Source organism: Syngnathus scovelli, chromosome 9 (assembly GCF_024217435.2).
Source record: "Syngnathus scovelli strain Florida chromosome 9, RoL_Ssco_1.2, whole genome shotgun sequence".
Taxonomy (NCBI): Eukaryota; Metazoa; Chordata; class Actinopteri; order Syngnathiformes; family Syngnathidae; genus Syngnathus; species Syngnathus scovelli.
In genome coordinates this window covers 7,033,104-7,047,547 of record NC_090855.1, presented here as the reverse complement: position 1 = coordinate 7,047,547, position 14,444 = coordinate 7,033,104, and the positions used below count along the sequence as shown (strand labels likewise).

The window sequence follows — 14,444 nt, the reverse complement described above, 5'->3', positions numbered from 1 at the left end:
GTAAATCGACCGGTAAATTGAGAGCTTTGCCTTTTGGCTCAGCTCTCTCTTCACCACAACGGACCGGTACAGGGTCCGCATTACTGCCGACGCTGCACCGATCCGCCTGTCGATCTCACGAACGTTGTGCAATTAGCACTTTATTTATTCTCTCTTTTTTTTTTAACCTCGTGTAGTGTACCTACGCATATTGTCATATAAAGCAGTTAACCAAGTGTCTGATTTTTATGTTTTAATTGGCGAATATAAAAACAAGGAATAAGACGGCAGACAAGCTTTAACATAAATGTTTATTAAAAATAATAATATTAAAAGCAAATTTCAAACCAGCAATCTAATGTGAAATTGCAGTAGATATATTGGATAACAATATTTAAAAACGACTATAAGTGTTATACTACGATACAAGTGTTTACCAGCTCAGTGGCCTAAGAGGAGAGTGTCCGCCCTGAGATTGGGAGGTTGTGGGTTCAAACCCCTGCCGAGTCATACCAGTGACTATAACAATGGTACCCATTTCTTCCCTGCTTGGCACTCAGTGTAAGGGGTTGAAATGGGGCCCCCCCCTGCTGCTCACGATCATTGGGACTTTTGGCACTGTACTGTATGCATGTATAGTAAGGCTATTCTTTTTTTTAGATGACCATGTGTAAAGCATTAACCCCTAACCCTAATAATAAAACTGTGCCAGTCGGTGCCCAATAAAGCATGAATGACATCAAACCACTGATATATATTATAAGATTTTTATTTTTCTGTACATGTGCTGTGAAGAAGTGGGGTTTTGACCAAAAGAATCCTTTTCATTTGTCTTTCTTGTCAAGCCACAGTGTCTAATGGTGCGATCTCTGTTGGGGCTCACAAGTCTGGAGAAGGGAAGATCATGCCCTGTCTTTGCAGATGTTTTATGATATCCAAAATGGAGTCCAATTCCAAGCGGAAAGATTCCAGCTCTCTGGCTTTATCCATTGCAAGGCATCTCCAATGATCCACTTGTGACTGCTGATCGCCTGTGAGCCATGAACCTCCAATGATCTGTAGGAAGAATTTGGTCACAGCTCTCGCACTAATTTGCACCATGGCATGATTTGTCTCAACCCAACCTACCTGGTTCAACTGCTGTTCTCTGTCTTGGTGTCTCAGCTCCATGGTGAGGATCTTTGCCTCCAGGGTACAAAGGAGTTTCACCTCTGGATTCTGTGCTTCTTTGGCTTCCTTCAGTTCCTTTAACAGTTTGCCTAACTGAATTCCAAAAGCAAAAAAAACCCAACAGTTCACATTTAATACATTTCCACAGGTGCTATATCACTCTGGGTGGTACTTGAACTGAAAACTGTGTCAAGGAGGGATAGATGAAACGACCTGAGTCTCCAAAGCTGCCTCTCGAGTTAAGGATATTGCAAGGGCATCTTTGGCCCCATGCATCTCCTTCAGCTGATCTTGCAAAAGCTTCACCATGATCTGTAGAAAAATGATAATGCATAAATGAGTAAAAGGACATTATCATTGATTCTTCAGAGACTTAAATGATCACCTCCTGAGTGTTCAGTTCATTTGTAAGTTGCGCAACCTTTGAAGAAGAGTGCTCCATGGCGTGAGCGACACGCAAGTGGTCCAATGCCTTGAGGTTTTCTGCCTTTAGAGAAGAAATCTGCTCCAAAAAGTGATCCCTTTGCCTGAACACATCAACGCATATTCAGTCAGACTGATGCTATTGCGGAGCTCGAAAGTCTTTCACGCACTTGCACAGGTCCTCCTGAGCTTGTACGACATGCGATTTCAGTGCCTCCTTTTGCTGCTCATATTGAATCTCGAGCTGCTTCATATCCTTTCGAAGAGCGTCATTCTCCTTTAGCACCTCTGTGATGTGACTCCCTGTCCGATGTAATTACAAAACAAAAGATGGGTCACATATGACATTTCACATTGTAAATGTTGTAAATAATGTGCCCCCCCACACATATCCCAAATAAAATGCTTATCATTCTTAAAGTTACAATATTAGTTGCATTTCTCACTTGCACGCAATGGCTGCTCGGACTACACAGAAACCTTTCTTGACATTTCTCACATGGGTACCTGTAAAGGCTGTGGGCTGGTAGGTTTTCTTACACTCAGTGGGAGTGAATATTTCTTCCTCCGGAGATACGGCTGATTTGACCGGAGATACTTGTTTGGACTCTTTGGTTTGTGAGTCTTTTTGGCCTGAGAGCATGTTCCTCCTCTCTTTCTGCAGCCTCTCCACAGTACGGGTCAACTCGTGAATCGTTTGTGTTTTGGTAGCCAACTCTTGGTTGAGTCGAGTTATGCGGGCACTTTGTGCTTCCTCAGCTTGTCGCTGGTGTCGGGTCGGGCTCTGCAGGGTCTGCAAGCAATGTATATATGACTTCTCACTTATTCGCTCAATTACACTCAATAAGCTTTGGGAGCTTAAGATCAGGGGATGCTTTGAGAATAATTGTCAATTTTTGTCTCTGTGAAGCCCTTTGAGACTGTTTGTGATTTAGGGCTATACAAATAAACTTGACTTGACTTGAATACACACATAAAATCAAACTAACCTTTTGTTTGACTTGTTTTTTGAGAGTTTCAATCTGATCCTGAAGAACAATTTCCTTCTGCTCGTAGGCTTCCTTTACTTGCTCAAGCTCAACCTTCATTCTTTCAACTTGCGACATCCATGATTCAGTCACTGCCACATCTTTTTTGCGCTTCAGCTGCTGCTCCAATTCAGATATCTGATGCTCGTAGCGCAGCTAAATAGTAAGACAGGTATCGTACGACTCGTGTGATATGAATCAAAGACAGTGCAAGAGGAATAGTTTGATGTGTTTCGATTCAGAGAAATTACGCTTCGATTCAATATGGTGACACTAATTTGTAACTGTTGAATTATAGCTATTAAAAACAAAATAATACTGACAAGCTTTCAAGCAATATGAGTCATACCTTGGTGTCCTGGAACTGTTTCTCCATAGAGCGTAGGTTTTGTTTGGCCTCTTCATCATGTCTCTCCATCTCTTCCTCAATATGGTGAATCCTACGTTCAAGCAGGGTGTTGATCTCGTTAGACTTCTTTCCAGTGGCCCCATCTCCTTGAGCATCTGCTGTGGCTGCAGCGGCGATGAGAGCTGGCAATGAGTTTGGGTTCCTGGATCTTAGTATTTGCTCTAGCTGCTTCACCTGCTCAAATCAAAGAGACTTTTGAGCAATTAACATGCCTAAATCTGATGGGAAAGATTGTACAAACTGGCTTATGACAGACAAACCTGTAGTTCCAAGTCTTTCATCCTTTTAAAGTCTGTTGTTTTCTCTTTTGATTGTACCACACTAGTTCTTTTAACCATCTGGGCTTTCATATTCTCTACCTGAAAATGAAATGAAAAATAATAGCTTTTATGTCCCTTTCACAAGAAGTGCAAATAGGGCACATCATTAGTTCTTGGCTACTTTAATCATCTCAGTTGCTTGACAGAAACTGACCTGATCTTTAAGTAGATCAATCTCTGTTGTAGCAGCCTTTAGTCGCTCTGCATCTCTTCTGGACAACACTTCCTGGTTTTCTGAAAACCACTGGAGCTGCTTCTTAAGTGCAGCGACTTCTTCTTTGTACGTTTCTTCCGGTACACTGACTGGCATATTCAAAAAATTGTACCAACACAAAATAGACATTTATAGATTACTCTAAGGATTTTATAATTAAAAATAAATATTATATAATGATTTCTGCTGTTTGTTGTCAGTCCTACCAGAGTTGGAGATAGTCTGCGCTTTAGCCATATCTCTCTCCTTCCTGATTAGTTCCATGTCCAGATGCAGAGCCTGGTTCTCCTGTTTCAGTTTGTGAAGGTCTTCCAACAGTTTGGCCTCATTTATCTACTTGCAAGAAACATTTTAATGCTCTTTCAGTAAGCTCCAAACAAGTTTACAATCTAAAGTAAATGTGTGATAGTGACACTTGCCTGAGATATATTAATGTCAGCTAATAACTCTTTAATACGATGGTCCAAAGAGCTTGAAGATTTACTGAGCTGCTCTCTGAATGAGGTGGAAAACATGGTCGTTTAGTATTCAATAGACGCAATGGTTGAAGAAAAAAAAAGATTTGCAAAAGGGCACAATGCTTTGACTGCAGTTTAAAAAAAAAAATATATATACATCTTCTAAATTGTTCACCTTTTAAAAGTCGCCACTGCGGCATTGCCGATGCCCCACACATCACTTACCTTGTGAAAACCAGCTCACTTTGAAGTCTTTGGTTTTCATGAAACATGGCTTGCACGTCGGCCGTACTCTTTGCCCGCTGAGTTTTCAGCTGCAAGTAAAGCTTCTCATTCTCCTGTAAAACGTCACCCTAAAGTTAAGCTTTCTGTGCATATCAGACAAACAAACGATGGATTCTGGGAGCACTAACATGTTTCTGCATGCCAGCAAACAATGAATGTAGATACAAATTTAAAACCATTTGGGACTCCAAGAATAAAGAAAAAAACATGGCATTCAAGAATGCTTACTTGTTGGTAACCTTGAATGATCACCTCCTGGTCTTTTATTTCTTTATTAATCTGTTGCAGAGTTTTCTCAGTTGTAGGATCCGCCATCTTTGTCAGTTGAAACCTTTTACTGGCTTCTTCTGCACTACGCAACTACAATGTTGGAAAAAGATCACAGCTTGTGGTTAAAACATTTTCAAACACAGCTATTATTAATACAAATTTACCATTTCCGTGCATATACAAGTAAATACATTCTCCTGGAGAATGAACAAAATAAAAAACAAATCACATGAAACTGGCTTGATGAGGTCTTCATCAGCTTTTCTTTGCTGTACTTGGTAACCATAAAAGGAACACTGCAGGTGTTTATGGCTATCACAATAGCTCTATCTATAAATATTAAGCTTATTATTAGTGTTCTATAAAACACAAACCCTGACATAGGTTTTCTCACAAATACATTGTGTTTTGTCCATGTTTCAACCTTGCTCTGCAGAACATAGTTTTGTTGTTGGAGCTCCTCTTTTTGTTCCTTCATTAATTGCAGTTCCTTGTCCCGCTGGGTCAGCTGACCTCTTAGCTCCTCTATCTGGGAAATGCTTTTCTGGACATTAAAAAAAAAGAAAAAAATGTGTTGAGAAATGTCAGAATGCAAATACTATCATAAAAAGTCAATCTCATTTTCAATCTTGATTTTGCAATGATTCCACTGAAAGCATCTCCTGATTATGATGCATGTTATGAAGCATGTCAAACAAGCACGTTGAAACATCAAGAATTAAATTCAGGAGTATTCCTGCGACTAATTCATCACATTAATTCCATTCTCAGAGCATTGCCACCAAACTGTTGTAATTGTTTTATGCAAGCATATCTTACAGCACTAGTTGGAGCGTTGGTGTGGAAATGCAACTCTTCACCCTTCATGTGAGGATAAATTAAGGAGTAGATTTAGGCATTTGTATGACAACAACAGGACGGCAAAAATCGTACATCTGTTACTTCCTGGCAACTGTTTGTGGCCACCTGCTTTTGAAGGACATTCACCAATGACTGGACAGACACCACGAGCTCACTGCTCATTTTCTGACCTTGGTCTGCAAAATATAAAAAGTACAGCGTAAATGGTGAGATGAATGAGTTCAAGTCATCAGTTTCTTCAGAATGAGAGTTTAGAATTTAAAGTCTTGTGTGTAGACCTGCTTTGTTGCCATCTTTTTCTTTGTTTCTCACAGTATTGGGGCTGGGCTTTGTTGCTCTGGAAACTGAAGGTTTGGTTACAGCAGCACTTTTTGTCACTCTTGGCGATCTTTTACCGTCAACTTTCTGGACTGTTGGCGTTGCCACCAAGGGCTTCCTTACCGACAATGTTGAGGGAGGATTGCTAGTATGGCGAAGGGGTTGCTACGAGAAAATACAGAGAATGTGTTTAGATTAAGTTTAAATCAGAGTAAATGCGACGAGCTAGTACAACTTGATCACATGAAGATTTTACAATATATTTACAATGGAACTTTTGAATTTGAATGACCATCTCACAGGTTCTTTCTTTTCTTTGCCAAGCTGAGAGGTGGCGGAAGGAGTGGAAACGTTTTGTTCCTGCATCAGTCTCTCCACTTCTTCTCTAATACGCCGTGTCAAGCCAAAGTTAGAATGTTCTGGCTGGATACATTGAGAGCTTTTTAATGTCTTCATTCCTTTCAGCTTCTTTGACTCAGCCTTCTCTGCTTGCTCATGGCGTTTCTCATTTTTGGTCAAAACTTCAAAAGTTCTGTCTAATGGACGGCTGGGTTCCTCATCATGCTCACTAAGCCATGTGAGAAACAAACAATTACTGTATATTAATAACCAAATCAAAACATATGCAAAATATTCAGCACATAGTAATAGTGTAGCTAGTGGATTCAAGACCCAACTATATGCAAATAGTAAAACTCAGAAGCTGAAATAAACTGCATTATATAATCATACTTATTTTGATTTATAGTCTTCTTTTAGGTAATCATATCCTGTATTTGAGTCAGACAAATGTTTTATTTCAGTAATAGCTTGTCTATGAGGAGCATTGTTAATGAATACAACAGAGTGTCTGATTGCTGAGAACAGTTTTGTCACTGACCTGGATGGTCGGATAGGTCGCATCAATTCTTCAGCAGTAGGTAATTCTAGATACAGAATAGATATACAGAAGATCATGTATATAATATCACACATTGTTATTAAAGAAATAAGGACTAACAGCACTTAATTGACACTGAGCTACAGCTACAACTGTTGCAAAACAATATTTTCCCTTTAAATGTGGCCCTCAACACAAATTATAATTACGATAATTATATTTAATTATGTCATTATTGTATTTTATTTCATGAGATATATTATAGAGTGCTAACATTAAAAAGGTATTGGGGGCTAATTTAAATAATGAATTTACATTTTTTAAAGAATTCATTCTATTGGTCAATAATCTGGAATGCAACTGTTGCATCAAACAGTTAAGATATTAAGATAAGTAGAGTTCATAATACGATACCAGACTCATTGGTAGTGGCACATTCAGGTGACTTTGTGGCTTGCTGACATTTGGAGGACAAAGCAAGCGGTCCATTGTCACTCTCATTCCATTCCAGTGACAGATGATGTTGTTTAAGGTCATCTGACTCCTCTCCAGTATTAATCTGCCGATAGGCATTGTGAAGGGCATCCATCTCTGATCCTGCACTCTGTACATAGAACAGGTCTGCCAAAAAGCAAATATATAAATATATTACCACAATACAGGCATTTATAGTAAGACCTAATATATATATTTGTTTAAATCTCTTATTATGCATGGAGTTTTACCTATGTCCTGAGAACTTGTTACTTGTGGTACTTCTTTCATTTTGCCTTCAATCTGTCCTTGGGAGGCATTGTATGCATTATCTTAAGAAGAAAAAACAATGTTAAATGGATTTGATACGTCAGAGATAACATAAAACATGAAATGTTGATGCTTTTATGCAAAAAAGCAGTTTACTAGATGGTGTTGAATCCACTGTGCAACTTTCTCTTGTCTTACCTTTTGTAATAACTGGAGACATTTTTAACTTCTGAAAAATAAAAACAGCCCAACGGATTAAACATTATTTCCCCTTACAATTTTCATTAGGTGAAAAACAAGCAATGTGCTTATAATGAGAAAAAGACGAGTATCATCGTCATCTATGAAATCAAATAAGCCTTTGCAGAGTTGCAACGTAACACATTCACACAATGATGACAGCAACCAGCTGATTCATACACCGATGACATATGCCATCTGGAGCATCTCAAGATTCTGATTCTTTGAAACATGTGACCTGACAGTGGAAGCCAGACAAGCAATCTTCCAAAATGCCACCTGGACCCAAGAGGGTCTATTGGGTTAATGGACAGCACCGCTGGTACTGTGCTGTCCAAGATTAACCCAACTGGGCCACCATTTAGAAAACATTGTATGACGTAAAAATTACGAACCATTACTTCAGAATCCTCATCTTCAAAATCCTTGTTGCACTGTGGCAAACCTAGGAATGTGGAGAAAGGAAAGATGTGATGTAAACACGAAGATAAAGACAAATAAGACGCCAAATACATCCATCCCACTTACATGGAGAACCTCCAATCTCGTTTTGGTCATCATCATTCAGATCAGGTAGCTCCTCTGCAATCCTGCAAGGATGATCACCATTTCTCATTACAATATAGCCTACAGTTATATCCCAAATTATATATTCATGCTCTGAACAGATCATGAATTAAAGTTAATTATAATTTGGAGATCTTTTAGATGGCAATGACACATGCAAAATGGTAATGAGTAAAATTATTCATAAACCTTATTACTTACATGCATACTTTCTACTGTTAACGTAACGGTTATTAAAATACAGGGGAACCCGAATGTAGCAGACTGTTACGGGGGAAAGGTCGTTTGTTAACCGCCTCTTGCATTTTAATGTATTTTAATCATTTTTGCTTAAGTACTGTGGGTAAGTGGTTTGTCAATGTAAAGCAAATCTAAGATATCGAAACGCTATATGAAATGCTACTATCCATACCTGAGGTATGTAGTATAACTTGTATTGTCAACCTCTTTGTTTAACTGAGAATAATCTATATTTGATGAAGCGCGTGCTTCGAGTTCTCCAAAAAAATTGGCTTTTTCCTCTTCTTCCACCAAAGTGTCCAATCCCTCACTTGAGGTTACACCTGTCATAAGAATAAGAAGACAATACAGCATGTTGATAAGTTTTGCAGATGAGCTCATGTTATTCTTGCTTTCTTGCAGAGGTGTCAAATCCAGTTTTAGAACAAAGCAGTGACATCAATTCATTGTAAACCGCTACCTGTTCCTATTCTAAGGCTGCATTTATTACCTTTCCATGATGACAGGGTACCTTTCAAGGGTTGAAGACTACTTTTTGATGGTGGCAGCTGGTCATGTAAAGCCACCGAGTCATCTGAAGCAAACTAAAAAGCAATCGTTGAGTCAGTGAGAAATACATACCTTGCTGTTTATAGTTTATTTTTACTCATCTGATTTGTAAGTTTACACTATGTATGCTTTTTGGGCTACTGTGGTATTTTATCCATGTTGATAAAAATGGCATGCCATTTTATAAAAAATAAAAGAAAAAGGAAATTTGAATTTTTACTTTACAAGTCAATTTACAGTGTGGACTTTGAAATGATGTGCTTGCACACCCAAAATTTTAAATTGGAGGATGTGCATCTGTGCTCCAAGTATCAATCTTGTGTAAGAGAGATTGAAGTATTATTAAACCATACGATTGAAGTTTTTTTTTTTTTGGGGGGGGGGGGAATTTAGAATGATATTACAATAGTATCTTATGAGCAGACCTACTTACCTCCTTCGAGAACAGTTCATCCAGCTTTTCTTTGGCCTTATACATTATGATGCTCTAAAATTCTCTGAAGTCCTGGCAATGAGAATGAGAATAAAAATGAGAATGAGGATAAAAATGTGCATGTACACCTCACAGTTTGCATCTTTCACCATATCTGTGACTTTTCTCATGTTGGTATGCTTTCCTACATTGTGCTTGAGTTTCCCAAACTTCAATGAGCCAATGCACAATTTTTCTTTATAAAAATTCCCAACGCACACCACCAAACACAATTTGACCTGCCTGTCACTTTAGGTCGCTCGCATAAGATCGTTGAACAACATCGTTTGTGGAATAGCACAAAAACAAACACTGGTGCCTGCACGTTGCTCGAAACGCAACACTACAACCACAAGGGAAATAGTAACAAAAATAGCTTTTTGCTCTTTTATATACTAATATTTGTTGCTAGCTTTTGGTTTATCTTGCAGACGGTACTGTGTTTAGAAAGGAAATCCTCTTGGAACAGATGCTTTCATTGACGCTTAGCAAAATGAGTAATTTATTCAATATACTGTACTTCTATTTCAGTAAGCACGTTCATGCATGTAATTTAACTCACTTACAACATGCGACAGGTCCACCACATACAAAAAAATGAGCATATATCCTTCCTGGACTCTTTGAGTCTTTGATATTTCCCGCCATAGAAATACAACGCTGCCTGGATTGGAATAGCCAGTTTTCTGTGAGCGTCAGCCCAGCCGCCATATTGAGTGTGGCAAATCCACACCCAAACCAATGCAACTCCCTACTTCTCATTGCCACCTTCACACACACACACACACACGCCACTGTATTTGGGCAGGCACTAAATACTTTTTATGTGGCTTTTAATTTGATCTTTGTTCACTGACATGTGGCGTTTCACGGCTCAACATTAATTCATTAATCAGAATCCAAGAAGTAACTTTTATTTTCACCCAAAATTGGACACCTGCACCAAAGATAATAATAATAAAAAATCTACGTTAACCACATGCAGAACAGCCACTGCGCTGAGCAAATGACTGCTGCAAGAAGGCGGCACCCTGACGTCAACATGTCGCGGAGTGAGATTCGTTGAACGATTCGTTTGAACGAATCTTTTGTGTGAACTGATTCTAACGATTCGATTCACTTAAAATAACTGGAATGCACATCACTAATGCCTTATTTATTCCCCTTGGTGCCAGTGTTGAGCTATGGAGCAGGCTTTTTTTTTTTTTAAATCAATGGGTGAGCAGTCCATCGCGAGACATCAGAAGTAATCTAATAAACCGCTGGAGTCTTTCCTCGCTTTCTCTCTTTTAGAGGTCAGAGAGGATCCATATGAATTCTGTTTTCATCTGCCTCCCTATGTCGTTGTCCTACAAAATCCTTCATTTGACCAAGGATATGCATTGTGAAAAAAGGAGGCATGCAGAAAATGTTTTGTTTGGTTGGTTGGTTTTGTTTTGGTTAAAGCACAGAATGTAACCACGGGTGAAATTATGCATATTACCTGTTGTATAAGCACCAAATTGTTATCTTTTATTTTTCTTCAATTATTATTGGGCGTCCCAATCTATACATAATGTTGTTTGATATGACTGCTTTATGAATTAATCAGAACCTCAGTTTCCTCCCAAAAGTGTTTTAAATACCCAGTGATTGTGTGGTATTCTTTCAACAAAAAAGTCACAAATATTACTTTGATTGTGCAGGCAATTAAACAACTTATGTATGAATAATGCACTACCCCTTTTTTAAGAGCCATTAACATTAATTTCGCAAAGGACATGTATCATCTGGAAATTCACGTTTAAATGTGTACCAGTTTCCTGCTAATGGAATCTCTGTCCTCTTCTGTCATACTGACATTGGAAGCATTGTCAGTACTGTTAAAACTGGACGGTTACCTTCATCCTACCACACACCGGCTCTTTATTCTGATTTATATTCATAAGAGACACCTCTTATAGAAAGTGGCTTATGAGGTTGCACTTCCATCAAACATAATTGGTGTGACCTTCACGAAGACATAAGTGCACTTTCTGTAGCATCTAACCTCCGGTTTTTGATTTAGCGTATTAAAATCCGCAGTGGGTGATGTATGTTCTTCCTTCCTTTGCAGTTTGGTAGATTACATGCTGCTCCTCAGACAAGTTGACACTTTTTGAGTAATAGCATTTCTTGTTGTTGAAAACTTGGTCTTCTTGAGGCAGTATGTCTCAGACAGAGACAAGAAAGCCTCTGTTTACCCTTCAACCACAAATATACAAGCTGCTGAATGGGCAATATTAAACACAAAATAGATACTGTAAAGTACAGTGACAGTTTAATCATCAGTCTACAAGCAAGATCCCCAAAACAATGCCTCTGGGGAAGTAGTAGTCTTTCTTGGGTGCTCTCCCAAAAATTAAAAGGGGGAAGAGCGGATAGTTTTTCAGATGAGGGAAAAAGAAAACCATAAGTAGCAAAAGAATTTAAGGAGCAAGATCAAGAGAGGTAGGTGTTTAAGATCTTTTTGAGCTTTGGGTAAAACGAAGTAATCCTCTCAATGAGTGCTACTAGTCTGACACCTATTTTGGGGAAAAAAAAATGAAAAAGAATGGAGATTCAAATGGAGAGGGTTTGAACAGAAACTCGAAATGTAAACTTTCAGATGATGCAGAGACTGGCAGCAGACAGGATTGGAAGAAAGTGGACAGGTCAAAGTAGTGAGCTCTAGTCATATTGCAAAAATGAGTACTAAATGGGTGAAGGAAGCAAATCCAGTAAAGGTTGGGATTGAAATGCAAGTAATCAAGGCAAAGGAGCGATTCTAAAAATGCAGATAACTCAAGAAGGAATGAGGAAAGACGTGACTATGTTGTACTTAATCTTGAAGGTGAAGTGCTCCTAAGGAATGTGAAGCCGGGTTTTTCGAGCTTCATCTCAAAGAAGGATATTCCGAAATAAATGCAATACAAGTTTTGATTACATGCGGATGTGTCAATCTGCTTGACGATGCCAACAGTGTTTTTGCAGTTCAGCCAGAGTAAGAGGCAGAGGGCGAAGAGGTTGGATAACGTTGGACACGACTGGATCAATTGTGTGAATTCAGGGCAAGTCTGCTCTTGTCTAAGGAGCCCCTAATGTTTGATTGAACAGTTTATTAAATGGCTAATATGATCTATTATGTGCTGTCTTATGTCTACATTATTTTATTTGCTATCTTTGCGACGTTGTTGGTGGCCCCACAAAATAGACATGAGTTCCATTTGCTTCTAGCCAATCTTTAATCTCTGTCCAGAAATTTCTCAATCAGTCTAGTCATAGTTGATAAGTTATAATTTTTTAAATGTATGAGTAGTTAAATGCTTTTTTCTCTGGTTGACATATTGTTATTAAACGTATGTCCCAGACATTATCCTAAACCAGTGTGCATTGATAGTGCGACGAATGCACAGACATCTAAATAGTTGGGCGTGTAGCCGAGTGAACAGCTGAAGACTGGATTCCTTTCAAATCTGTAAAAAAATTCTCCAAACGTTCTCACCAGTCTATGGTGGCGAGCGCGCTAATGTACACAGTTGTGTTGTGTTGGTGGTGTGTAGCATCAATATAAAGGAGGCTTCCTGCCGAGTTAAATTAAGGAAGCAGGCAAGGCTGTCGTGGGAACAGAGATGGACAGCCTGACATCTGTAGCACAAAGGAAGACGCTTCTGTCCATCACGGGCTATTCAGAGCATCTCCTGCACAGCACCATCTGCAGGCAGAAGAGCAGCTTTGGTGTCAGGCTACTGTCACAACCTGGCTTCACTGACAGACTGAGGAAATCTTTCTTCTACCAAACCAAGTGGTTTTTAATTCCACCCTGAGTAAGAAAATGCTGATTCACATTCCATCATTGTAGTTCAGCTTCCTGCTTTGTCCCCTGTTGTCGTGTTCACTGTGTACATGAGAATAAAATTAAATACATTTAAATGTAAATTATTGTCCATCCTACACCATATTTCAGAAGACACGTTGCTGTCAAATAACCAAATGTGTATTTCATTGAATTTAAATATCACATTGTGCAGAGTGGATTTTTTTTTTTAAATTTCATTTCCATAATTTATGACATTGGCTATACGTACAAGACAAAACATTTTGGGGGAGTCAAAATGTGGTTTTAAATTTGTGCAATTCACACAAAGATTTTGGAAACAGACTTGGAAATTTCAAATTCAAATTTAAAAAACATTTTGCATGTGCTTGGTAAAAAATAAATTAATGCACATTATCACAGTGCTTATATTTGTTCTAGTTGACATCATTTTTGCTGGGAGACTGTGTGGGGGTTGTGGTAGGGTGTGTGTGTGTGAGGGGGGGGGGCGGTGTTTGAAAATCCATATGTTAAGCAATCCTTGAGATTTCACTCATACATACTACTCTAAAATGATGCAGATGATGAGGCATTCAAGCCAACAAGAGCTTAGTGGGCAATATTTCAGGTACATATGGGTAACAAAACAAAAATACAACATGTTTCAGCTAAACGTGTTCCAGGACAAGGTAAATAACTTACTTGACAATTCTCTGAAATGTTCTGTTAGGATGACCCCAATTATTGTTCTCATTTTAGATGCAATGGATCAGTTGGAATATCCAATTGGATATTTCGCTCAGTCTTGGAATTCAATATCAATAATGCATCTGGTAAATGATTTCTTACCAACATTTGTCTTCAGTGGTAAATATGCATATCTGAGAATTAACTTTGATTAACTTTATGTTTTGAACTGTCAATTGTCATAGATCCGAATTATGGTTTTGACCTAATACCCGCAGGAGAACACAAAACTGAGCAGCACCGATAAACGGCAACGAAAAACCCAGCATAGCAGCAAAGCGGCTCACAGTACTTATTGCCCATGCATGGTTGTACGTGTTAACTGTAATAAGCACCACATATGCTTAATGTACAGAGTATGTCATATTTAAGGTAGGATAATAGTTGAGTCCCCAATAGGGAAATTTGCAATTACTTCCCTAATTTGTGCGAATGCATGTGTGTGTGTGTGTCTGT

The 14,444-nt window shown here is 38.7% G+C and overlaps 1 protein-coding gene across 7 annotated transcripts; it reads right to left on the bottom strand.

Moving 5' to 3' along the window:
* Positions 1 to 732: 732 nt before the first annotated feature.
* cep162 (centrosomal protein 162) lies at positions 733 to 10,130 on the bottom strand. Of its 7 annotated transcripts, none has more exons than XM_049731869.2 (29): positions 9,994 to 10,130; positions 9,389 to 9,460; positions 8,897 to 8,990; positions 8,579 to 8,729; positions 8,128 to 8,189; positions 7,995 to 8,044; positions 7,558 to 7,588; positions 7,341 to 7,421; positions 7,030 to 7,236; positions 6,616 to 6,661; positions 6,003 to 6,303; positions 5,696 to 5,900; positions 5,490 to 5,593; positions 5,376 to 5,417; positions 4,981 to 5,100; positions 4,515 to 4,646; positions 4,227 to 4,339; positions 3,963 to 4,038; positions 3,750 to 3,876; positions 3,484 to 3,632; positions 3,270 to 3,368; positions 2,950 to 3,183; positions 2,562 to 2,756; positions 2,080 to 2,365; positions 1,743 to 1,875; positions 1,535 to 1,676; positions 1,363 to 1,461; positions 1,108 to 1,242; positions 733 to 1,035 (listed from the first exon to the last, which is right to left on the bottom strand). In XM_049731869.2, exons 2-29 carry the CDS (start codon positions 9,431 to 9,433, stop codon positions 859 to 861), a joined length of 3,636 nt encoding a protein of 1,211 aa, XP_049587826.1. In that variant the 5' UTR covers positions 9,434 to 9,460; positions 9,994 to 10,130; the 3' UTR covers positions 733 to 858. The 7 variants fall into 7 exon arrangements, with proteins under 7 accessions (XP_049587826.1, XP_049587829.1, XP_068508009.1 ...); XM_049731872.2 differs by having other exon boundaries at positions 5,523 to 5,593; XM_068651908.1 differs by having other exon boundaries at positions 8,137 to 8,189.
* Positions 10,131 to 14,444: the final 4,314 nt, after the last annotated feature.

Bases quoted from the DNA above. Each gene is read 5' to 3' on its own strand.
- cep162 (XM_049731869.2), bottom strand. From the start codon at position 9,433: ATGTATAAGGCCAAAGAAAAGCTGGATGAACTGTTCTCGAAGGAG. The intron at 8,190-8,578 runs GTATGGATAGTA...TCATCCTTGCAG, and splicing joins AGTTATACTACATACCTCAG to GATTGCAGAGGAGCTACCTG. The intron at 5,594-5,695 runs GTCTACACACAA...TATATTTTGCAG, and splicing joins AAAAGATGGCAACAAAGCAG to ACCAAGGTCAGAAAATGAGC.